The sequence below is a fragment of the Aspergillus melleus genome (genome assembly GCF_016097325.1).
Source record: "Aspergillus melleus strain CBS 546.65 chromosome Unknown contig2, whole genome shotgun sequence".
NCBI classification, from domain to species: domain Eukaryota; kingdom Fungi; phylum Ascomycota; class Eurotiomycetes; order Eurotiales; family Aspergillaceae; genus Aspergillus; species Aspergillus melleus.
This window is the reverse complement of record NW_025763371.1, coordinates 653,423-677,297: the sequence shown is the minus strand read 5'-3', so window position 1 is coordinate 677,297 and position 23,875 is coordinate 653,423. Positions and strand designations below refer to the sequence as shown.

Sequence of the window (23,875 nt, the reverse complement as noted above, 5' to 3'; positions counted from 1 at the left end):
CACCACGACAGTTACACAGCCCAAGATGGCCAGGACGACTGTCGTGCGCAAGAAGTTTGCCAAACCGCCCGTCAAGGTAGCCTGTCTGTCCTGGTAAGTCTTTTTCGTATCTATTGATCGCACTTTGCGACCCTCTCTTTTTCTACTCGGCGAAGCTGACGGTGATGGCATTCATACAGTCGAGCGTCACGGACACGCTGTGACGGACAAGATCCATGCTCAAACGTAGGTCGTTCTTTCTTTTTTCTGTCTACTCCCTGGCCTTTAAACACTACACTTCCCTGCTGGCCGTGTCTGTCAATGGTCTGTGCCATGCACTATCATATTCCCCATTGGCTTCTCCCTCACTTACGCTCTCTCCCTTCGAACCCCTTTAAGAACTATATGCTGAGGAATTTACCTCCTATGTGTGAAGTGTCTTGGCAAGAAGAAAAAATGTTCTTACTTGCCCAGCAAGCGCGGTGGTCCGAGGAAGAAGAAAAGGCCGTCCATTCCTACAGACGTACTCGTTCAACAGGATGACACGTCGGACTCGACTATTCCACCCTCTTCGACCGGCTTTGACGATTGTACGTGAACGATCAACATGTCCAATACAGCTTCCATGTCGCTAACCTGAGATACTAGCCCCGGGAATGTTTGGTCAAATCGATGTGCTTTCCATTCCAGGTGCGGGCCTGAGAAGTTTGGATTTCACTTCCGATGTCCACAACATGTTTGCCGATCTGTTTGTCCCGAACGAAACGCCTAGTTGTCATGCTCAAATGGAGCCGACACCTTCGCCATCTAGTGTCTCGTCACCATCCTTGGTCAGGGCTTACGCCCATGAACACGATATGTGAGTTCTTCAATGGATTTGCCCTTCGTTTTGTCTAATACTTGATCAGACTCAACGCCTACTATTTCTTCATCCATCCCTATTTCCCTATCCTTCCCCCAAGAGTGTTGTCTCCATCCCCCGACAGCCCAATGGAAGGGGCTGGATCATATTCTGATTCTCCATCCGAAGAACCTGTCTTGATATACAAGCCACGCTCTCCTCTCAGTCTTGCACTGTCTGCCATACTGGCCCTGGTCCCACATCCGAATGATATGGAGCCGTCGTCTCCGATTTCTGTCATCCGTCGCAGGGCCTACGCCCATACCTTTGCACAATTGGCCAATGCTAGCATTGAGGCGGATTGCGAGCTTCAGGCGTCTTCCACGGACCCCTCTCAGGCCCTGTCGGGAGATCGGCCGACAGTTGACCGCGAGCCTTTCCACCCTCGGACGCCCGTGGAACTTGAAAGCGTCCTCGCTCTCTTGGTTCTTTCCATCTACGAATATACCCAGCGGGGCAATCTTCTAAAAATGCGCTACCGTGCCGGTCAAGCATTGGCAATCGCATTGGATATGTCTCTTCACGCCTTGGGAGAGGAGCATGATGAATTTGCGGAGGCGCGGAGGAGAGCGTGGTGGATGACGGTATGAACGATCGCAGTCAATCTCAGACGCAATGGCTAACCTTGAGATTTCGCAGTATTATTGTGTTTTGCAAGGATCCATTGTTAGCACAACGGTAAGCCGCCTACTTCGCTTCATTCTGAACTAATTCTTTGGCGATTCAGCTGCTAATACAAAAGTTCAACAGCCGCTTTCGATCGTAGCCAATGATCCGCAATTCGTAACACCTTATCCGCGATTCTCTGCGGATCCAGATGTGCGTTTCCCTGCTGTCATCCGACGTGGATTCTAAATTCAGAGATAACATTCTAACAATTCCACAGGGATGGTCCGTCCTAATGCAAGCTCAACAAGTACTTGTCTCGGCGACTCAGTATATCATCGACCTGAACAAATGCATCGCAACCAGGACCAATATGCATTACATCTATGAACGCATGCGACAGCTTGATGCTTGGGCTAGTTCTGCGCTGGCGCAGTCCAATTTGCTCCCCATCGTTCCTCAATCTGTAAACCGTGGCGGTGATATTGAATACTCCATAGCCCAAAGTATTCGTGCAATCTCGCGCATTAAGATATCCAGGTGGGCTTCCTAGACGATCAAGCGGCTCAAGGATTTGGCTAACCTTGGACCAGCGCACAAATCAAAATTCATCGCTTCAGGGCGTTCTCGGACATTCCCATCTTCATCAAGAAACATTGCGATCTTACCGCAGCCAACGCCGGCAACGCGGCCCCAGGAAACCAAACCAAGCAGAGCAAGGCCGCCAGCGGGATCAACACCATCGGGTGCTCATGTGGAGGATTGGAACCACTTCAGCAGCCTCCAAGCGAACTTACGCCCTCATCAATGTCCTCGGCGTCATCGGATTACAACTCGATGTCGCAGTATTCATTCACAAACGGGTTCCCTTACAGCTCTCAACACTCGGCCAAGATATGCCTTCGAGCAGCTCTGCTGATCTCGCACATGTTCCAGAGCTTACCGCTACCACGGCCACTGAGCGAAGGGGGCAAAGGCATGCAATTAATGCCACAAAATGAACTACCGCGAACCATGCCATCGTTTGCTTGCTGCTTGATGCAGGGCAGCTATGCCATGTTGATGATCTTCTACAAAGCACGAGTCGAGAAGCAGATGTCACCGGATTATGACAACAAATCCATGGACAATCCCTCTGATCGACTCATCGAGGAGATCCGCCAGGGTCTAGAACGCATCATTGCGACTGTGTCCAATTACGCGATTGCATTCGAGGCGTTGGACGGCATGAGAGGTGAGTCTCACTTCCCTTGATATTGATTCGACTCCGCTGACATTAGGTCTTTACAGATGAAATCGAAGGTGCATATCACACGGCGTTTCCAGAAGCGTAGAGTTTCTTCACTCTTTCCTCCTATTCTCACTTTCGCTTCTTCTATTCTTCATTTCTCCTTCTTCCTTTTCTTCTTTCCCCTTTTATATAATATGGCTTTTTATATTTCTCTCCTGCCAAGGATTTACATTTATATAGTATCGCTTTCAAATCAGGGTATCGGACAAAGGACAGATATATCGGATCGGATCGGACTGGACTGGACTGGGTTTAACAATGGACAAAGGGAATTCATACCCAAAAGCAAATACAATATACCCTTCTCTCACTCTTTCTGCCTTGCAACTTCCCCCATATTTCGTTGTCTACTGGCTATCGAAACATGTCCAAACAATCTGTTTCACATCTCAATGGCAATCTTTTTAACGACTGAAATGGTCATGATTTTTTTTTTACCCCCTCGCATCCCCTCGTTTCTTTCTTTTCTTTATCTTCTTTCTTTACGGGTTGCGGAAGGAAGGTGTTACTTATCTATCTATCCACTGCGCATTCTTTCTTTGTATCTATGTACAATTATCATGTTGTATTTGGATCTACCCCTGGAGTTTCGGCCGATAGAACAGCACCAATCGATCTATGTATGGGGTTTCGTTTCCTCTCGTTTTCATCGAACGGTTTTTATTGAGTAGGAGATGTATAGTCAGTTCATACAGGGTAGATGGGAATGAGGCGAAAGGAACATTGCAATTCACTTGGGAAAGGAAAAGAAAGAGAGAGAAAAGAAGTTGATTTGTCTATTGACCGTAAATTGTAGCCTGTATTTAGTACAAGTATATTGACATGAAAGCAAAGCAACGAAAAGTGCACACGTGACCGAGTGAAAAGGAAGTAAATTATATCTAAAGCTTCGATCGTATTCCTTCCAAGCGGAACTTGACGTCTTTCAAGACCTTGCTGGTGGGTTTCCACTCGTCGAACTGTCGGAGGAGCTGCATAGTCTCGTCGTAGAGTTCGCGGCGCACAAACTCTTCTTCGAGGAGTCCGCGCATGGCGAAGGGGAGGATGTACGGGTTTACTTGGGATGAGGGGAGGCTGCGTCGGATATCTAGGGTTGCACCTTGGACGTTGGATGTTTCGAGGGCGAATTCGATGGCCAATCTGGTTTGATGTTAGAGAAAGGAAATTGGTGCACGAAGGGGATGCTTTAGTTTAATATGAGTTGACTTACCGATAGACGGCCTCGTCGTCGTAGAGTCGAGAATGACCCTCGCCGCTATATAAACTGCCGGCGAGTGGAGAGCTCAATTCGCGGATGAGACCGTGGTCTGGGAGGCCCAGGTTCCGGAGTTTCAGAGCAAATCCAACCAGATGCGAAACGCTGTTGAGACTCGTTAGACGGTGGCTGGATTCGAGGTGGTATGATGACTTACAAACTTGGTGCATGGACTCGACCGTCGACGAACACTGCCCGATAGATATACGGATGAGTTACGGGTGAGAACAAGGACGACTAGAAAGGGAATAATCAGCCCATATATTCCTAATTCCAATAACAAATCAGGTCTTACCTCAAGAGAGACCAGCTGGTCGTCGATGCTGCCGATGTAAGATATCCGGACACCAAAATTTAGGCAAGCCTTGAGGGCCGCTTCATATTCCTTAGAAACGTCGCTGTAAGGTAACGCAAAGTCGAACAGTTCTCCCGCAGATCCACTAATCCATCGCGATCGATATTCGGAGAAAGGACCCATGTTGACGCCGGCCATGGCACAGATGCTCACCCGAGCAGCATTGATACATCCGAAAGAGATCAACTTGGCCACCAGCATAATTGTCACGGGTACCCCTTGACTGTGGCAGGCAAACATGATAAAATCAGCGTTCCTGATTTCTTCCATCCAATTCAGTAGCAGCTTCCAGAGGAGATCCACCCGTTCAAAGATGCGGCCTTCGCCTTCCAAGGCTACCTTTTCAATGCTACATGTGTATCCGTGATCGTCGACCCATTTCTGGATAGCGTCTGCTGCCATGTTCGAAAACCTGACCGACGTCCCTGTTGGCTGACCAAGAACACTCCGAATCAACGGCATAGGAAAATACCCATGTATCCCGACAGCCAGAGCTCTCTTGATATGTGGTGTATCCCGGGTCATGTAAACATGTTTATTGTTCGATTCCCTGCTGTAACTTAGGAAACGTCCGATCGACTGGAGGAGGCTTGGCCTTTCCTGCAAAGCGAATGTTTCTTTAAAGCGTGGCAGAACCTGGTTAGGCAGAATTTTCTGCAGCTGTTTGGACGCAGCAGCCTCCGGGACACTTGGCGTTGAGGCGTTGAGTCTAGGCTCTGGCTCCGGCACGGCTGGTTCAGTTGCCGCAGAACTGCCTTTCGAGGGTTTGATCTTGACCGTCCCTTTCTTTGAAACCTCTATTCTCTGCTCTGCCTCTGATTCAGTGGCATTGGGCTTCGGAATGGGCGGATCTTGCTTTGTAGCTTCCACCGAAACCGCTTCTTGCGGGTTTGTTTGCGTTGAGCCTTGTGAGGTGTCTCGAAACCAAAACGACCACCCGGATGGTTTTATATTTTTAGCGGATGACTCAGTAGAGAGTGCATCTGGTTGTTCCGATTCTCCGGACTTGTCAATTTCTTGGTCCGTCGTAGGTGCTGGATGAGTAACTGAAGGAGCGGTCTCATCACTTGTAGTAGGGTGATCATCTCCGGCAGCTTCAACGGCTTCTACACCCTTGGGTGGTGGAGGCACACCGTACCACATCTGGAACCAGGACCGTTTCTGGGAATTACCTGTGATCTCTGAAGTCTCAGGGACGTTGTCTGGATTTGTTGGCTCTTGTTCGGTGAGCGTGACGTTGTCCTCTTTAGGGGGTGGGCTCTCGGTGGATGGAGTGGCCGATGTCTCGGTCGTTGGATCAGCTGCAGGACCCTGTTCGGTTGTCGCCGGCCTGTAGAACCATGAAAGCCAACCACTGGGCTGCGTATTTTCCGATGGGGGTTGATTTGGCTCTGCAGTATCAGGATCTGTAGTATTATCGCTGGGGACTTCGGCTGCTGTCTTCGATTGCTCTTTGTTGTTGTCCTCTGGCGCGTCTGAATCTTTATCGTTCAATGTCTCTTTGTTTACCGACTCGGAGGTTGAGCCAGCAGCAGGGTCTGCTGGAGAGTCCACCGCTGGCGTGGAGGTAGAACCATCGGAGGCAATGTTAATTTTGGTTGTGGTAGCGTCGGCGGGCAGGGATCGGCTTGACGCGCCCGCCTTCCTCGTGAGTTGAAGAGATGGATTGCGATGTTGTTTGAGGGAATCGAGCTGGGGGGTCGATGAGGATGTGATGTTCGACGCTACGTTCTGCGCGACGGAAATGCTCTCACGGGCAACCTCGGTAACCGGGGCCGCTTTGGATGATCTAGAAACGGCGGGCCAAACACCGGGGTACCAGTTCTATTGAAAACCCCTTATTAGTCATAAACACATGAAGCATCCATCGACAAGTGCCCGGAGGTAATATTCTATCGTTCTCAAGTCCCGGTCTGGTTTACCCAGAGAGATGGGTAGATACCACTTACAACGCCTCCTTGCTTTTGTAGATTGGAGCGTCCGTTGCCCGCGGGAGATAAGGCCCCATCATCGTTCGACATCTGGGAGTCCGCGCCTGACGGGCTGGGTTTTACTCTCTTTCGAGATCCCGTGGGCGCCATGGAAGAAAGGAAGAGAACATTACTTGCGAGCGAGCAAACCAACAGGAAGGCAGAAGGTGGCAGAATAATAAAGTCTAGGAGGGGAGAGATGAGAGCCAAGTCAGCGTCAAAGACGATCGATCGATCAACGTTGATGTCACGTCACATGCCGCCGCCCCCGCTGACCGCCTTTTGCTGCCTGAGGCTTCAAGATGTGGCGGTGCAGGGCGCCAGAAAGGGGAAATTTTTCTTGCGGGCGGTGTGGAGCCGTCGCCGATAACTTTTTTTTTCTGCGCTCGTACCAACCATCACTATAACCACTCCGGATTACTTCTCGTCCATTGATCTGGTTCTGGGGTCAGTCACCCTTTACCATAAGACACAATGGCGATCCAGAAGAAGGTATGCAATCTCGTTCTATATCGAAATTCTTCTGAAAAAGACTCATCGCTGACCCTATATACAGCATGGTAAAGGTCGTTTGGATAAGTGGTACCGCCTTGCCAAAGAGAAAGGATATCGAGCTCGTGCTGCGTTCAAGTTGGTTCAACTGAACAAGAAGTATGGCTTTTTGGAAAAGAGTAAAGTCCTTCTGGATCTTTGCGCTGCGCCCGGTGTAAGTTTATACTCTTTCTCTTTCTTTTGGCCCGGAGGAAATTGTTATGCTAACAGCAGTACTAGTCTTGGTGTCAAGTAGCTGCAGAATGCATGCCTGCGCAGAGTATTATCGTCGGTGTTGATCTCGCCCCCATTAAACCCATCCCTCGAGTGATCAGTTTCCAAAGCGACATCACAACGGAAAAATGTCGCGCTACGATTCGATCGCATCTGAAACACTGGAAGGCGGATACGGTTCTCCATGACGGTGCGCCCAACGTCGGTACGGCCTGGGTTCAAGATGCGTTCTCTCAGGCGGAGCTGGTGTTGCAATCTATGAAACTGGCTACCGAGTTCTTGGCTGAGGGCGGTACTTTCGTCACCAAGGTCTTCCGATCGAAAGACTACAACCCTCTTCTGTGGGTTTTCAAGCAGTTGTTCACCTCCGTAGAGGCCACGAAACCCCCTTCTTCCCGAAACGTCTCTGCCGAAATTTTTGTCGTCTGCCGCGGCTTCAAGGCTCCAAAGCGTCTCGATCCGAAGTTCCTCGACCCCAAGCATGTGTTCGCCGAATTGGCCGATCCCACTCCCAATAACGAGGCGAAGGTGTTCAACCCCGAAAAGAAGAAGCGTAAGAGAGAGGGTTACGAGGAGGGCGACTACACCCAGTACAAGGAAATTCCAGTCACCGACTTCATCAACACCACGGATCCGATCGCTATCTTGGGAACATGCAATAAACTCAGTTTCTCAGAACCGCCTGGCGGGGATATTGGCCTGGCTACAATCAACCGACTTGAAGAAACAACGGAAGAAATCAAGGTCTGCTGCGAGGATCTAAAGGTGCTGGGTAAGAAGGAATTCCGCAACCTGCTCCGATGGCGTCTAAAGGTTCGCGAGAAGTTCGGTCTCATTGTGAGGAAGGGTCAGCATAAGAAAGAAGAGCCTCAGGAAGAAGTGGCTGAAATTGCCCCAATGGACGATGAACTGGCGATCCAAGAAGATTTGCAACGACTTCGCGACAAGGAGAGTGCAAGGACCAAGAAGGAGCGAAGGAAGGAAAACGAAAAGAAGCGCAAGGAGATTCTCCGCATGCAGATGCATATGACGACTCCTATGGATATCGGTATGGAGCAGCTGGGTCCCCTTGGTGAGGATGCCACCTTTTCGCTGAGGCGCGCCCAGAGAGGAGGGGTCACGGACGAACTTACCTCCGGCAAAGAGGCGTCGGTGGAGAGTGATAGCGAAGACTCTGAATCCGAGCCCGAAGATGACGACAGCGACGAGGAAGGTGATCTATTAGAGAGGGAGCTCGACTCTATGTACGAGCAATACCAAGAGCGCAAGGAGGATGGAGATTCGAAACTGAAAGCCAAGAAGGCCCGCAAGCAGTACGAGGCCGACGAGTGGGAGGGAATTTCGGATTCGGACAAGGAGGGAGATTCGGATGAGGAATCTGACTCCGGGGCGCCTACTACAAACGGAGAGTCTTCGAAGGGTGGAGCCCTCTCCAACAACGCCGCCATGTTCTTCGACCAAGACATCTTCCAAGGACTGGAGGATGTTGAGGACGAAGACGAAGACGAGGATGAGGATGAGGACGCGCAAGCCGTTGTTGAATTGCAGAAGCAAAACACCAAACAAAAGAGCAACGACACTGTCTCGGAGAAAAAGACCGCCAAGGACAAGAAGACGAAGGCGAAAAAGACGGATGATTTCTCGGATGATGACGATGAGGACGATGAGCCCGCGGACCTGGGAGAGGACCCAAGGAAGCAGAATGGTCAGCTCGGTAGGCATTCAACCGCATTCCATTCATGATCTCTTGTCACTAACATTCTATGCGCAGACATCGATATCATCACCGCGGAAGCTATGTCATTGGCTCATCAGATGGCCACCGGCGAGAAGAAGTCCCAGGACGTGATCGACGATGGTTATAACCGGCTTGCGTTCCGGGACGTTGACGGTCTTCCCGACTGGTTCCTCGACGACGAGACCAAGCACAGCCAAGCGAACAAGCCCATCAGCAAGGCAGCGGCTGCCGCCATCAAGGAGAAACTGCGTGCTATCAATGCCCGACCGATCAAGAAGGTGATGGAGGCCAAGGGTCGCAAGAAGTTCAAGGCTGCACAGAGGCTAGAGAAGCTGCGGAAGAAGTCCGCACTGATTGCCGAGGACGAAGGACTCAGCGAGCGAGACAAGTCGCAGACCATCTCCAGGCTGATGAGCCGGGCCACCAAGAAGAAGCCCAAGCAGCAAGTGAAGCTGGTTGTTGCCAAGGGAAACAACAGGGGTATCTCTGGTCGTCCCAAGGGAGTCAAGGGCAAGTACAAGATTGTGGATTCTCGTATGAAGAAGGATATTCGGGCGCAGAAGCGACTTGCGGCGAAGAAGAAATAAAGGGGGGATTGGACCAAGCCTTGTTGATCACCGACGGACGGATGGATGGATGTATGTATAGGCTCTCAACAGTTGATACCCACACGGAGGGTGCATTCTCCACGGTGTTTTATAAATTTCTATATATATATGGCCAGTCTGTTAGGATGTGTTCTCTGTAGTTCCTAAATGTAAAGCATGCGCCACAACGGAGGGGCGCCAAGCCACACGGCTCACTCGATCGTCGACGGCGCCTGCATTTCATTGGCCGACTCGGACTCTCTTGTCCGCCGGTCTTTTTCAGCTTCCCTCGTTCGCTTCGTATTTCTTCCTTCTCCTTCGCTTCTCCCGTACATTCATTACTTTTGCGACCTGCGCCGTTAGGTCTTCGTGCCTTCGTGCGTTTGTTTTATACTTATTGCCTTTTAGTACATATTTCGCATCGAGTCTTTTTAGCCTGCCCGCCTTGTTCATAGATTTTGCCACGCGTCTCCGTATCGGTCACTATACTTCCCCCCCGCCGCCGCCGCCAGATTGCGCTGCCCTGACCCTCCTCCATGGGATTTTTCGACCACCTCCAGAAGGGAGGAGCGTTCTCGTTACAACCGAAGAAACCTCAGATTCGCAAAGTCGTTCAAACGCGCCCTGCCCCTCCGTCGAGATCCACCTCCCTCACTCCCGCCAGTTCGTCGCGAATCTCACCGGTCGAGAAATCGAGAAAAGCACGCACTTCCGAGAGCAGGTCAGTATCGAGGGACCCCGATCTTGCCTCGAAACGACGGGTTGGGACTCCCCGACAAATCCGCAAGCGACCAACGCCAGAGCAACGACTGTCCAGCGATGAGGATGAGAGCGACACCGACGCCTCTTTCGAGGTGCGCAAACGTGCCCGTACAGGTGACAGCGCGGAGCCAGACTTCGAGAGGCGAGTGCGCTCGTTAAAAGCATTTTCTGAGGATCATGTGAAGTCGCTGCCTATGGTCCACGCGGCGGACATCACCTCGATCCAGAAGGCGGGGAATTTTAAGCCGGCTTTTGGCGAGAAAGTCCAGTCTACGGAGATTTCACTACAATATCCTAGTGCATCTCCTAAAGAAAGGTAAGAGACCGTAGTAGCTGGCAGGTATCATACAGCTCCCTGGGCTTTGCTGACGAGCTTCTCCTTTTCCTAGATACAACCTCGTGGTACCTCGCGACAACGATGACTTCAAGCCCATCGACGATATATTCTCGGTTGTCGATATCGTGTCCCAGACCCATATTCCCGAAGATGAAGCGGACGAGTTCAACAACGAGTCGACCGGAATCAAACGGAGGTTGCGGCGAGCGTTGGCACAGGGTTCAGAGAAAGATTTTCGCCAAGTCGTGACGGATTATAACCACGCGATAGAACGGTTGAGGCGCAGTGGCAGCATCGCGAAGAAGTTGGATTCGACGCATCGGTTGAATTTACCTCTTGTGGAGCGCATTCTCACTCAAATCTATTCGCGCACTGTTTCGCCCCGAGTCGAGTCCCTGCGTCAGTACGAGAATGGAACCGACAACGTCTACGGCGAACTGCTCCCCCGATTTATTAGCACGATTTTCAAGGAGACCGGCCTAAAATCGGGTCAGGTCTTTGTCGACCTAGGATCAGGCGTCGGCAACGTCGTCCTACAGGCGGCCTTGGAAATTGGCTGCGAAAGCTGGGGTTGCGAGATGATGCAGAATGCGTGCGACCTCGCCAATCTTCAGCAGTCCGAGTTCAAGGCTCGGTGCAGGCTTTGGGGAATTGCCCCCGGGAAAACGCACCTGGTATCCGGCGACTTCCTGCGAGAGCAGAGTATTATTGACGTCCTCAAGCGTGCGGACGTGATCTTGATTAACAACCAAGCATTTACCCCACAACTCAATAACGAATTGATCAACCACTTTTTGGATATGAAAGAGGGATGCCAGATCGTGTCGCTCAAGTCATTCGTCCCGGCCGGTCATAAGATCCAATCCCGGAATTTGAACTCCCCCATCAACCTCCTGAAAGTCAAGCAAAGGAACTATTGGTCCAACAGTGTAAGCTGGACGGATGTTGGTGGAACCTATTTCATCGCCACCAAAGATAGCTCCAGACTGAAGGCCTTTGTGGAAGATATGGGGTGATGCTCTCGACCACCCTTCCACTCTTCAAGAGCTCTGAAGCTCTTTTTACTCCATGTCAGACCGGGTTTTGATAATCCAGGTCTTTTCTGTACTTACTAGATGATCGTTTCTTCCTTTCTTTGACATTTCTTCCTGAAATACCACTTTGTTTAGAGAGTGTGGTTATTTCTTGTACAAACATGTGGGCATCACTACTAGGTATATAGCAAGCATAGTTGTTTAGCTCTTCCTTGATACAGGTTCTTCTTTGCATGTAGAAGATCCGTAGGGACCGTTTGCACTGTAACGGTCAAAGATGATGATTAAAAGGATGCTTTCTTGATCAATCCCAAATTGATCAATTGATCGATGTAGGAAGAAGCGAGGTCTTCCGCGCCTAACAAAGGTGCCCAAGGAGGAGCAAACGGCGAAATGCTTGGCAGATTGCCTCAGGCGTATTACCCACTCCTTTTCTGGGTTGCCATTTTAGCTTTCGCGCATTTCATTGCTAAGACGGTGATAACTGGGTTGTCATTCAGACTCGATGTGAATAAATCATGGGTATCATACATATTGTGCATAGAGATAATGAGAATAGATCAATGAATCTCATCAAGGGAAAGGAAGAAGATGTAAGAAAAATCTCACTCGAATGGAAGAAACCTGAGATCTAGGCTGACCCAGCAGATTATCAAGACCGTTAAGGTGGGTCAGTTTCATGAGAATCTGGAAGCATCATTCATAGCTTCTGCGTCCTTGTGCATCCGAGCCATCCAACGATCCACGAGGTGTTGGTTCTCCTCTTTCAGCTTGTCGGATCGCTCTTCGGCCATGTTCAACTGCAGGGTTAGGGATGCTAGTTCATCTTGGAAGTCCTGGAGAGATAACCCAAATTAGCGGTGCGCAAGGATGATCAAACACGGCAAGCGATGGCACCATACGTCTAGCAACTTCGCTTTGCCTCTAAGCTCCTCATCACGGTCCTTCAGGCGCAGCTGGAGGTGCGCGACCTTGTTCTCTAAACTTCCAATCCGTCGCGTATTCTGAGTGCTCTTCTTCCGCAGTTTCTCTAGCTCGACGGTTGTGCGGGTCAGCTGGTCTTGAAGCTCCGAGCGGGATCGTTGCGCCTCTGACAGCTCGGCTCGAGTCGTGGTCAGGATTTCTTGGAGGGAGTTTTCGGGGGACCTTGATGCGCGTTTTCTGGGATCTAGCGCAGGCGAGGAAGGTTGAGAGCCCTGGGCCCCGGGCGTGCCAGATACTGGGGCATTGTTCCCGGCGGTTGCGGTTTGGGCGGTCCGATCAGCAAGTTGGGTATCTAGCACGATAGCATTAGAAACTGATATGAGAAAGTCCACCAGCGGCTGAATCGAAATTCAAGACTTTCTCCAACACGCACATGCATTGTATAAAGCGAGTTTGGCTTTCTCTCGGTGGTCGCGAGCCGCCAAAGCGGCCAAGTACTCCTCTCTCCAGTGGGCCATTTGATAGTATAGTCGCGATAAGACGGAGCTTGTTAACCGGACAGCCTTTATCTCGCTATCCGGACAGCCCTCGGCCTTTTCAGGAAAGCGGTGTCCCCCGGACAGAGGCTAAGCTACCTTGAGAAAGCGGTCTTTAGGAAGCGCTACAGCAACCACGGAATGCTGCATTGATCAATTGTACGGACTAGTTTATCGATCAATTCGGTAAGTAACCTAGTAGGGTAAGCAGGCGGTAGGTAGATAGCCTAGGCCCGAATAGGAAATAGGGCCTGATCAATTCTATGCCATTTTCAAGCGATTCAGTGAGGCAGGTGGACAGGCAGGTAAGGGGCGTTTCCCGGGGCGGATCGGAAGGTCTTTTTTCCCGGTGCTTACTCACCCCTGCCGGCAGAATCAGGCTGTCCGGATAGGGAGATAAGGGCTGTCAAGCTCCCGATAAGACAAGGCGAGCGGTGGGAGCAAGCAGGACTCCGGAGCACCAACCATAGATGGAGAGAGGGCCAGAGCACAAAAAAGATCGACGAGAGCAAACACCGGAGACCGTATGAGACCCTCTTAGCGCTGGCAAACACGTAGGGACGAATAAGTGGCAGCGATGTTGATTATCTGGAATCGCCATCATTCACCGCCCGACCCACCGCCTGCATCATCGAAAGGCAGCGGACTCCCGTTAGCTTCCTGCTAGTTGAATGATCTAAACCTCTCCTACTTCATACCGCAAGACGTGATCCTCCACTGGTCTCATCTCACTCCACCTCGGCCCATACAAACTCTTCTGTTGCTATTCCGCTTACTCTGGAATAATTTCTGGTACTCGACTCAGCCACAGTCATGTCGGCACGGAAGAAGGTTTTATTGAAGGTAGGAATTGGCGATCTTGGATCCCGACCAATTTACCCGACGCATCTGCCCTCCCCTCTGGCCTGTATGTATGTCCAGTTTTGCTAACTCCCATCTCTGGCGCTTTAGGTGATTATCCTCGGTGACAGCGGCGTCGGAAAAACAAGTTTGATGAACCAATATGTGCGTAAACAAAGCAGTCAATCCTCGCAGTCCACGCTATCTCAACTAATACGTTCGGGCGGAACTAGGTCAACAAGAAATTCAGTGGAAGCTACAAGGCGACGATCGGAGCCGATTTCCTGACCAAGGAGGTCCTAGTAGATGATCGACTGGTTACGATGCAGGCATGTGTTCCCTCGCGCCGAACACCTTTGGGATACAACGAGAGCAGAGAACTAACCTTGTGACGGGTAGATCTGGGATACTGCGGGCCAAGAACGATTTCAGTCATTGGGAGTTGCATTCTATCGCGGAGCCGACTGCTGTGTCCTGGTTTATGATGTCAACAACTCCAAGAGTTTCGAGGCTCTCGACAGCTGGCGGGACGAGTTTCTCATTCAGGCGAGCCCTCGGGATCCTGAGAACTTTCCATTCGTAAGGCCCGCCCATTCTATGTTTTTTTGCGATCGGAAATTTTCTTTTCTGACGGTCGCATAGGTGGTGATTGGCAACAAGATCGATGTCGAAGAGAACAAGCGCATGATATCGTCGAAGCGCGCAATGACGTTTTGCCAATCCAAGGGCAACATCCCTTATTTCGAAACGAGTGCCAAGGAGGCCGTCAACGTGGAACAGGCATTTGAAGGTAGGCTTCTGGTTTCCACTTGACATGTCTGGGACGTTTTACTCATCTAACTCCAGTCATCGCTCGGAGTGCTCTCGCGCAGGAAGAAGCGGAGGAATTCAGCGGTGAATTCAGCGATCCGATCAATATCCATCTCGACGGTGATCGGGATGGATGCGCCTGTTGATACCCCGGTGACGCTCGTGACTTCTATTAAATGATTCATATTTCATGATAAGATCTGCCTGCTGTTCTGTTTGTTTGTAGAGAAGTTCCTCCCCCCGATACTGATCTGAGGTGCCTAAAGAAGGCCTCTCAGGGCCCGTCAGTGCTCTTCATATATAATCTTGGGGGTTTTTTCTGCGCATCCGCGTCTCTGTTTGTGTTTCTGTGTTGAGCTGTACGGGGATATTTGTTTACAGGTTCATGTTTTATTGTCCGATGATCCTTTTTTTTTGCTTTTCATAGTTTGCTTCCAACGTTAGCGTATTCATTCATTAGTATACTATCTAGGAGTCTGGAATAACCAATGCTTCAATTCTGTTTTCCCAGCGAAATCACTACGTTGTATCCAGTTCAGGGATCAAGCCTCGTTCCAAACAGATCAAGCAAATTGAATTAAGGATCATCAGCATGACCGACACCTCGTGCGGATCGAGCCATCTCGTGCTGCTTGGCGGTGTGGAGGAGGTGACCCTGCCTCTTATCGCCGATAACCACTTACCTGCCTACTAGTCGCCTCCGCGCCCTCCGCGCCCTCCGCGCTCCCATCCCTTGCATCCTGCGTGACCCTCCAGCATCACCTTGATCCGCTGGCCCCTTCGGAGTCTGCCGGCGTCCACTCCTCCTGTGCCCCATGATCGGTTATCAATCTCCACGAGCCACCTCGGGATCGTACGCTGCTCGTCTTTCTCGGTGAGCGGAGGCGGTAGAAACCTTCCCCGCTGCATCTCCGCCATTTCTATTCATCTAACAATCTCCGTCGCCTCGCTCTTATCGCATAAACTTGCCTCGAATATATTCCCATTGATGGACAGGAGCGCTGCCTCATGGATTCCGTTCCCAAACGCAGCGGCCCGGGGCTGAACGGTGTCGCAAGACGATCCCTCGGCATCGGTCTACTGCTGATAGTAGTGTTTCTGTGGACAGCGTCGAATTTCCTGGCTAGTGTATGTGTCTTGCCTTCTCGCTCCGGCCTCCAGCATGAAGACGGAAGAGGATGTCTTCTTTGCCACGTTGTGCGATGTTTTCGGTGTGACGGACTGACGTATCACTCTTGTGTCGCAGACTATCTTTGCCGACGATACATATTCCAAGCCGTTCTTTGTGACGTACATTAACACCTCGTTGTTTATTCTGCCACTCTTTACGATTATCTTCGGCCGCGTCTGGCGATTATGGCGCACGGGCAAGATATCCCGGATTCGCTCGTTCCGGAGTCTACTGCGACATCTAGACTCGCACGACCCCGAAGCCGAAACGCAGAGCATCCTTCATCATGATGCGCATCGAGACAGTGAAGACGCGCCCGACGATCCTGAGGCGTGGAATGCCGCCCGGCTGGCGCCGGAGGGGAAGTACCAAGAAGCCTCCAAGCTGGGCTTGAGGGCGACGGCGAAGCTGAGCTTCGAGTTCTGCATGCTATGGGTAAGAAGTGCGCTGTATGGCTTATCGGAGATACACATCCGCTAACATTGTCCCAGTTTCTTGTAAGTTGTCTCTGAGGCTGGAAACATCCCAAAGCGAGTTCCCGTCATCGTTCGACTAATCCCGACATTGTGTAACCAGGCCAATTATTTCGCCATGGCCTGTCTACAGTATACGACCGTAGGAAGTACTACCATTCTAACCTCAACGAGCGGTATGTGCCACATAAGATGAAACTGAAATGAAACTGAGATGAATTGAATGGCAAATGAATGGCACCTAACGCATAATCACAGGCGTATGGACCCTCATCTTCGGAGCCGTCATCGGAGTCGAGAAATTTACCGTCCGCAAACTCCTCGGCGTGGTCGCTTCATTGGTCGGCATCATGCTGATATCCCGTGTCGACTTATCTTCGTCTCCAGAGGTCCCACCAGCCGACAACAATGGCGGCAGCACGTTTCCCTCCAAGACCCCAGCCGAGATTGCCCTAGGCGACGCCATGGCGGGCTTCAGCGCCGTCATGTACGGCGTGTACACCATTGTCCTGAAGAAGCAGGTGGGCGACGAATCGCGCGTCAACATGCAGCTCTTCTTCGGGCTTGTCGGCCTCTTCAACATGTTCCTGCTGTGGCCGGGCTTCATCATCCTCCATTTCACTGGGATCGAGACCTTCGCGATGCCCGACACCGGCCGAGTATGGACTATCATCTGGGTATACATTTCTTCCCTCCACCTCTCTCTAAGACCTCCTCTCTTCACTCCTGTTCATGCCTTAATAACACTCGAATAAACAGACAAACTCCTTCGCCTCCCTCGCCTCAGACATCTGCTGGGCCTACGCCATGCTCCTAACCACGCCCCTCGTCGTCACCGTCGGTCTCAGCCTCACCATCCCGCTCTCCCTAGTTGGCCAGATCATCCTCCAAGGCCAGTACGCCAGCGGCCTATACTGGGTCGGCGCCACCATCGTCTTCCTCTCCTTTTTGATCGTGAACCACGAAAGCCAGGAGTCAGTTGCAGCGCAGTCGGAGGAGTCGTCTAGAGTGACTTATGATGCTCTTCCTGGTGATGAGGGACAATGAGGAGAGACACACTAAGAAAAAAAGATAGGGATCATGCTATATCTATATAGATAACAGGAAGAAAAAGAGAAAAGAAACAGGAGGTCGGTTGTGTGTTTATTTTGGTCCTGTGCTTGCAATAACCTGTCTCTCTCCACCTCCTACCTATTCATAAACCTACACCGTATGTATGTTTCTTACCATCGTTAGTAACTAGCTAGCATTTGGTTAGTTCATATATATTCACTCATTGTTATATGAGGGGAATGAAAGAATATGGAAGGTTTTCACGTGTTTCTCTAAACTCTACCACTGGCACTTATTGCACACTACCAATTAGATAGAAGATGTCTGCACGTCAACCCTGCTTCACAACAAACATTATAGAGTAGAAGAGTACAATACATAAATGCGTAGTAGATTACATGTTAGAAATAAGTATACACGTGGACCCTCAAAAAAAAAACAAAAGGGTAAAAATCCATACACATAATACAGAAAGGGGACAAGAGCCCTATAAAGAAGACATGCTCATATCAAAACGAATGGTCCGATCTGACCATGCCTGGAAAAACAGTTGCAAAATATTTGAGAATAGAATTAAACACTAGGGAATCCAATATCATCAACGTTAAGTCGCTAACATGGGACAAGAAAGAAAGAGAGAAAGAGACGAAGTAGTGTTAAGACTTAGGCTCGAATAAGAGACATGAAAGGAAGGGAAAAGGTTGAAATCAATATCATCAAGAATGGTGGGGTATGTATGTATGTATGTATATCATAAGCCAGAAGAGAATACTGGTCACAGAATGGGAAAGGAAAAGGATAGAGGTAGCTAGGTGGCTAGGTAAGCGAACGATTGGACGATAGACGATCGAGATTCCAAGAGAAAAAAAAAGAAAAGGAAGCATCTCGAAAGGATGTTTATAGCAGGAAGTATAGTAAAAGAAAGAGAGGTTAAGAGAATGGGCAAGAAAGTCCGTTGCTTCGGAACTCTTGTAATTGAACGGGTTGGAGGTACAGGGCGCTTATTACGCAGGGACACCGACAGCACCGGCAGGTGGCACGGGGTCTCGCTTCTTACGAGCCACAAGGATACTCTTGAGACAGCCGAGCCACTTGGTGAGCGATTCCTCGTCGGGGGCGCATAGACGGAAGGGCTTCTCTTCTGCGATGATCTGGAGGCAGTAATGTTTGGAGCGAGACAAGGGATCGATCTCGGCCGCATCAATCACCTGAGACATCGGGAGGATCTTCACGGCAGAATATTCCTAGAAACAACGAATGTCAGTCATTTTCATCATTCGGCAAGTGGATGGGGTCGCACATACCTGCTCATCCTTGTAGAAGCCAAGACTTTTCGGACGGAGGACCACCCAGAGCCGTTTCCATTGCCGCATAGTGCCCTTGATCCGAAGGCACTGAAGGTAGCCATTGCAAATGACCCTCTCCGGGTCGCGCAGAATCCCCGATTCGCTGTGTCGGCCGGTGTCTGGCGACAAGGGCGACTGGCCGGCAGGGGCAGAGACGGACAGGGTCTGAACCGGAGTTCGCGGTCTGGGGTTGATGCTAGAATTGCTCGTGGGTCCGTCGGACCACTCGGAGTACGACGTGATGTCGTTTCCGGGATAATCGAGCTGGTTGTCAAGGCGCTTGGATCGGTAACTCGACGAAAGCGCCCGTCCCAATTCGGGAGAACTCGCCCTGCCTATCATATCAAGGTCAGAATGATCGGTCGTGTCGTCAACGCGCGGACGATTCACCGCCACGGCGTTTCCTGGCTGCGACAGTGCCAAAAAAGCCTCATCTTCTTCGTCTGCGCGTGTTTCAGCGCGGATGCGCTGGATCCAAACGTCGGCCTCCTTGTCGGACGAGACCTGGAAGCGATAGTTCTTTGAGGGGGAGAAGACGCCGAAGACGTGCTGTCGGTTGGAACGGGGAGATCGGACGGGTGCGACCGCCGTCACCTCGGATAGGGTGATAGAGGCTCGGAGCCGAGTCGCTTCTTCGTCTTTGTATACGGACAGGAGGTTCGGTCGGAGAACGAGGTAGGCGGGTTTCCAGGATGCTCTAAAGGCCTAGAAGAAAGGGTTAGTCCAGGAAAGGCGCATTCACCAGGGAACCGGTGTGAACTCACATGCTTGTGCTTGACCCGGCGATTCACTCGCCCCGTCTTCAGCACTCGATCAAACTCGAAGCTCCCATTTTCGTTGACGGGCGAAAAAGTGTCAAGGTTCACATGGCCACTGCGATAGGTCGCAGGTGGAGCAGGGCGTGGGTGGGCGCTTTGTTGGACAGTGCCGTCGGGAAGTTGAATTGCCGGAGCTTTGGCGATCTCCGACATTGACGGGCACGAGGACGACAACGGCTGGGCCATCATGTCGCGTAGCTTCTATCGGGTGATAATCAAACCCAGAATCGTAGAAAATAAATGAGAGGCGCGGACTCAAGGCGAGAAGGACCTGCGCGATGCAGAAAATGGGCGTTTAAAGACTCCTGACCGCACCGCGCAAACACACATCGGGAAAGCTGTAGATAGCCGGGCGAGGGGAAGGAAGGACGAAGAATGTCGGAGGAGCAACGAAATAGAAGGCCCCCAGCAGAGGGACCGGGATGAGAAGGCAGAAATATTCAGATAGAACGTCGATATTGGAGTCCGAGTATGGAAGAGACGAAGATGACGAAGTAAGAAAGGTGCCAAGGAGAGATGAACGAGGTATGACGGCGAGGCTCTGGAGGGAGAAAAAAGAATTGGGGAACGAAGACTGAAAAAGGCCGAGAACGTGATGAAGAATGGAAAATGATCCACCGTCCTGTTTTATATTAATCTTTTTTTTTTCTCTGGCAATACCACGAAGCACTTCTCCTGTCACGGCAACATGTCGCCTGATGCGAGATTCGGGATGATTTCACGACTGCAGAGAAGCTTTGGAAGTCGATGGGATGAAAAGAAGACTGGTTTAGGGGGGTGATCGATGCTCCCCCCCTCTTTTTCACTTTCTTTCTCTCTGTCTCTTTCTCCCTCTCTCTCTCTCTCTCCTCGAATCCCCTTCGTGGAATCTCGTTATTTCCCTCGGCGCATGGACGTTGTTTCAAGGAGATCGTTCATCCCTTTTTATTTTAGTCTGGTTTTCTGTCCTCCGAGAGTGAAGATCCCTTCCACGCCTCTACTAGTTACAATTACTCTCGACCTTGTCCCAACTCCACGTGGTCTCCTTCGGTGGGATTCTAAACCGGAATTCAAGGAGCAGTGCGCAGTAGAATGTCTTGGTCCCTTGAATCTGAAATCTCTTCCTCCTGGAGACGTTGGACCCGATCGAAAAGGCTTGATCAAGGGTCTCGTCGTTCTTCTTCACGGCCGAGTCAACGTCTCCACCAAGCTAAAGATGCTAAGAATACTAAACGGTGCTAAACGATGCTAAGAAGGACAATTGCTCTGGACCATCCCCGAAAGTGGAAATTTTCAGCACTGACTGCTCCCTTTCTAGAAATGGGGGCAACGTGCATTATCGTCTCCTATTTCGAAGTTCGATGGAATAGGAATCTCAAGTTCTCAACCCCTTATGTAATGGACTGCATGTTTCTCCTCCGTACGTCGAGTCAAGGTCTCAAGTGCCAGCACTCCCAGGTGTGATGCACTGTAGTAACTACCCTCCGCCCGACGGCAGACTCGAATGGTGATGATTCAAGGTAGGGATACCTTCACCAACTGTCCATGTCTAAGGCCCCTTGTATGCATGTTTCGTGTACCTACATGCTGGACTCTTGGAAGCCGACTATGACTGTGACAGCATAACATGAATAATTCCAGTCCTCCAATCGTAGACCGGAACCAAGTGGATGCTGCATGAGAGCTTTCGTAATGCAGCAGCAGATGAATCTTGGTATCTCGGAGTAACGCAGATAAATCGATCAAGTAGATCCGGCGTGACTGAGACAGTCGCAGTCGCAGTCCATGGGACTTGTGCAGGCTACTGTTGGATAAGAATAGTAATGATGTTTGATTTTCTCTGCCCTACAAAAGGCCACCTTGACAGATCCGCCAGGGTCACGTGTGGGGGATCCCAGGGGTCTGGACAGCTCGTAAGGAATTACTGCCGGGTCCCTGGTATTATTCATTAGGTAAAGGAGTCCGTACTATTTTCGAAGAAAAGTTTTGGTGGGTGTCCATTATTTATATCCAGTGTAATCAGCAGTGATGCTCCTCGATCATCGTGGATGCACATCATCTTTGATCCTGCTCGAGCCATGAATACAGGACGGAGTAAGCCCTCTGTATGTGACCTTATCATGGTCAAAGGTCCCTTTTCAATAATGCGGTTAATCAAACCGATAGTGGTTGGAGCCAATAATAACATTAATAATAGTTATCCTTTGCTATTGGAAAAGCCACCCAAACAAGGCTACGGTGGTTGGACTGGCGTGGATTCATTCGTATCCTGGTAAATCCTGGTAACCAATTTACAATTTACCAGAGGGCGACTCAAGTCACTCAACGGTTGACATTAATCCTCCATTTCTAGGATCGCTCTGCTGGAGGGATCTTCCATTGCAGGGTCGAGCCGCGTCGTCGGTGGCCGGATTGGATTGACTTCCACCATCTGGCGGAGGACGTGTCCCGCAGCAATGATTATTATTATTATGAACTCCGTACCTTGGACCCAATGCACCGGCTGTAATTAATTTCGAGACCTACTTACAAAGGTGGTACTTGGTAGTTTGGAGGTATGTTGGTAGTCGTCCTCCGGAGTAGGTCTCTACGGAGTATGTTCAATTGTTCATAGATGCTTGTCATTCATGATCAAAAGATAAGACAAAACAGACATAGGTAGTATGTACTCCAGTCTCCGTAGGGGAGAAGCCGTCCTTCCCGACAGTAAAGTTACCCGTGACCGTGACCGAACGGCCGCTTGCGCCTCCTTGGCCTTGGCGAGACTTCCACTCATCCCCATCCCCAAAATATTCCTTTCGAGCCTTCATCTCCGTCGGTCGCCTCCCGCAATTCTCGATCTTCCCCTCCTCCCCCGGTTCTGTGATTGATGATCTCGTCCCGTGCCCCCCGTGCCTTTGGCTTCATTGCTTTGGACTTCAGTCCCCTGCGTTGCTCTCAACGCTTTTTCAACTAATTCGCTCTCTCAACCCGACTGAGAGCGAAAAAAAAAGGTTGGAGAGAGAGAGAGAGAGAGAGAGAAAGGAGGTGTTCCCTCCGGACACTCGTTTTATCTGATTCCTTTTTTCTTCCTTTCTTGTCTGGTCCTTTTCTAAAAGGACCTTTTACCTTTTTCATTTTCTTGATAATAATTGTCTATTATTCTTATCCTTTCTCACATATCGGGAACAACCTGTGGCTGGTTTCAAGACGGCGATCTCGGTTCCCATCATTGCTCGCGTGCCAACCGTTGGCCTAGATTCCTTCAGATTTCCCCTCAAGGCGATCGCGCTTTAACTGGGGCTGTCGTCTGATTTGGGAAGCGTTTCCCGACTACGTTGCCCGGTTCTTGACCCCGGTGTCGGTGTTCTTAAAATCTGCTTTGGACAAACACACTCTGGATACTCGCACCAATGGGCTTGAAGCAACGGATTTCGAAATGGCTGCCCTCTTCGCCGAGTCTACCGTTGGATGACTCGTCGCGCGAAAAGGGCCGCAACGTTTCTAGATTCGCCTTTTTCAAGCGGAGGATACGGCTGAAGGGCAACTCGTCGATTTCGATACCCCTGGGATTCGTGCTCCTATTCCCGTGTCTCGTCATCGTCCTTGTCCTGCTTCTCTTCGTCCGACATCCTGCCTCCCCCGGTGGCATCCTCATTCCAGCAGGCACGCCCCCGTCTATAAGGTTGGTTTGACCCCTGGATTTCCAAATGGATGAAGCGCCGTCGGCTAACCCATCCGCCTCTTTACCACAGAAAAATAAGCGAAAGGTACGACAAGGTCTTTGCGACGGGATGTCTCCCCGTGGAAAAGGAGGTGGAAGGCAAGCGAGCCAACGCCGCATTCGTCGTTCTTGCCAGAAATAAGGAGCTCGACGGCGTGATAGAATCGCTCAAATCCATCGAGAGACACTTCAACCGATGGTTCCACTACCCTTACGTGTTCTTGAACGACGGCGATTTCGACGATTCGTTCAAGGAGGGTGTGAAGAACTACACCAGTGCTCCCGTTGAATTTGGAAAGATCGATGACAGCATGTGGGGTTATCCCAAGTGGGTTAACGAAGAGGTGGCCAAGGAAGGCATCAGAAAGCAAGGTGATGCTGCTATCATGTATGGAGGAATGGAGAGCTACCATCACATGTGCCGATTCTATTCTGGGTGAGTATTGCCGATCGATCTGTCACACCTACGGCCGCTAACATTCGCAACAGACATTTCTACAAGCATCCTCTTCTGATGAAGTACGAGTGGTACTGGCGTCTGGAGCCCGAGATCAAGTATTTCTGTGATATTACTTAGTAAGAACAAATCGCCCCGTCCGATCCTTCCCCGCGTTACAGAAGGCGCTTTGCTTACACGCGTTC

The 23,875-nt window shown here is 50.6% G+C and overlaps 10 protein-coding genes across 11 annotated transcripts; 7 read left to right on the top strand and 3 right to left on the bottom strand.

The window, feature by feature from the left end:
• Positions 1-1,092: 1,092 nt before the first annotated feature.
• Positions 1,093-2,820, top strand: LDX57_003090 (uncharacterized protein; the record flags this gene model as incomplete). The annotated part of the gene is made up of 6 exons (XM_046084729.1): positions 1,093-1,464; positions 1,520-1,558; positions 1,631-1,699; positions 1,767-2,026; positions 2,080-2,720; positions 2,777-2,820. The coding sequence occupies 6 exons, from the start codon at positions 1,093-1,095 to the stop codon at positions 2,818-2,820; spliced, it is 1,425 nt and encodes a 474-aa protein (XP_045940692.1).
• An 838-nt stretch (positions 2,821-3,658) lies between these two features.
• LDX57_003089 (uncharacterized protein) lies at positions 3,659-6,408 on the bottom strand (the record flags this gene model as incomplete). The annotated part of the gene is made up of 5 exons (XM_046084728.1): positions 3,659-3,917; positions 3,988-4,137; positions 4,190-4,269; positions 4,328-6,211; positions 6,337-6,408. The coding sequence occupies 5 exons, from the start codon at positions 6,406-6,408 to the stop codon at positions 3,659-3,661; spliced, it is 2,445 nt and encodes an 814-aa protein (XP_045940691.1).
• A 156-nt stretch (positions 6,409-6,564) lies between these two features.
• spb1 lies at positions 6,565-9,573 on the top strand. 2 transcript variants are annotated; one of them, XM_046084726.1, is made up of 4 exons: positions 6,565-6,849; positions 6,914-7,063; positions 7,129-8,836; positions 8,894-9,573. In XM_046084726.1, the coding sequence occupies exons 1-4, from the start codon at positions 6,832-6,834 to the stop codon at positions 9,445-9,447; spliced, it is 2,430 nt and encodes an 809-aa protein (XP_045940689.1). In that variant the 5' UTR covers positions 6,565-6,831; the 3' UTR covers positions 9,448-9,573. The 2 variants fall into 2 exon arrangements, with proteins under 2 accessions (XP_045940689.1, XP_045940690.1); XM_046084727.1 differs by having other exon boundaries at positions 6,565-8,836.
• A 172-nt stretch (positions 9,574-9,745) lies between these two features.
• Positions 9,746-11,793, top strand: dot1 (histone methyltransferase DOT1). The gene is made up of 2 exons (XM_046084725.1): positions 9,746-10,525; positions 10,599-11,793. The coding sequence occupies exons 1-2, from the start codon at positions 9,984-9,986 to the stop codon at positions 11,560-11,562; spliced, it is 1,506 nt and encodes a 501-aa protein (XP_045940688.1). The 5' UTR covers positions 9,746-9,983; the 3' UTR covers positions 11,563-11,793.
• Positions 11,794-12,434: 641 nt separating this feature from the next.
• ATG16 (autophagy protein 16, interacts with Atg12p-Atg5p) lies at positions 12,435-13,022 on the bottom strand (the record flags this gene model as incomplete). Its single annotated transcript, XM_046084724.1, has 2 exons — positions 12,435-12,877; positions 12,938-13,022. 2 exons carry the CDS (start codon positions 13,020-13,022, stop codon positions 12,435-12,437), a joined length of 528 nt encoding a protein of 175 aa, XP_045940687.1.
• Positions 13,023-13,853: 831 nt separating this feature from the next.
• On the top strand, positions 13,854-14,836 carry rab7 (Rab family GTPase YPT7; the record flags this gene model as incomplete). Its single annotated transcript, XM_046084723.1, has 6 exons — positions 13,854-13,883; positions 13,992-14,045; positions 14,114-14,209; positions 14,280-14,459; positions 14,523-14,670; positions 14,727-14,836. The coding sequence occupies 6 exons, from the start codon at positions 13,854-13,856 to the stop codon at positions 14,834-14,836; spliced, it is 618 nt and encodes a 205-aa protein (XP_045940686.1).
• Positions 14,837-15,698: 862 nt separating this feature from the next.
• On the top strand, positions 15,699-17,381 carry LDX57_003084 (DMT family transporter; the record flags this gene model as incomplete). The annotated part of the gene is made up of 6 exons (XM_046084722.1): positions 15,699-15,818; positions 15,937-16,296; positions 16,353-16,358; positions 16,438-16,510; positions 16,593-17,011; positions 17,094-17,381. 6 exons carry the CDS (start codon positions 15,699-15,701, stop codon positions 17,379-17,381), a joined length of 1,266 nt encoding a protein of 421 aa, XP_045940685.1.
• Positions 17,382-18,391: 1,010 nt separating this feature from the next.
• LDX57_003083 (PH domain-containing protein) lies at positions 18,392-19,740 on the bottom strand (the record flags this gene model as incomplete). The annotated part of the gene is made up of 3 exons (XM_046084721.1): positions 18,392-18,631; positions 18,692-19,438; positions 19,498-19,740. 3 exons carry the CDS (start codon positions 19,738-19,740, stop codon positions 18,392-18,394), a joined length of 1,230 nt encoding a protein of 409 aa, XP_045940684.1.
• Positions 19,741-22,922: 3,182 nt separating this feature from the next.
• On the top strand, positions 22,923-23,204 carry omh4_3 (O-glycoside alpha-1,2-mannosyltransferase 4; the record flags this gene model as incomplete). Its single annotated transcript, XM_046084720.1, has 1 exon — positions 22,923-23,204. One exon carries the CDS (start codon positions 22,923-22,925, stop codon positions 23,202-23,204), a length of 282 nt encoding a protein of 93 aa, XP_045940683.1.
• A 19-nt stretch (positions 23,205-23,223) lies between these two features.
• omh4_2 (O-glycoside alpha-1,2-mannosyltransferase 4) lies at positions 23,224-23,673 on the top strand (the record flags this gene model as incomplete). Its single annotated transcript, XM_046084719.1, has 1 exon — positions 23,224-23,673. The coding sequence occupies one exon, from the start codon at positions 23,224-23,226 to the stop codon at positions 23,671-23,673; it is 450 nt and encodes a 149-aa protein (XP_045940682.1).
• Between the last annotated feature and the right edge of the window lie 202 nt (positions 23,674-23,875).

Bases quoted from the DNA above. Each gene is read 5' to 3' on its own strand.
- spb1 (XM_046084726.1), top strand. The intron at 7,064-7,128 runs GTAAGTTTATAC...CAGCAGTACTAG, and splicing joins ATCTTTGCGCTGCGCCCGGT to TCTTGGTGTCAAGTAGCTGC. The intron at 8,837-8,893 runs GTAGGCATTCAA...TTCTATGCGCAG, and splicing joins GAAGCAGAATGGTCAGCTCG to ACATCGATATCATCACCGCG.
- dot1 (XM_046084725.1), top strand. From the start codon at position 9,984: ATGGGATTTTTCGACCACCTCCAGAAGGGAGGAGCGTTCTCGTTACAA. The intron at 10,526-10,598 runs GTAAGAGACCGT...TCCTTTTCCTAG, and splicing joins AGTGCATCTCCTAAAGAAAG to ATACAACCTCGTGGTACCTC.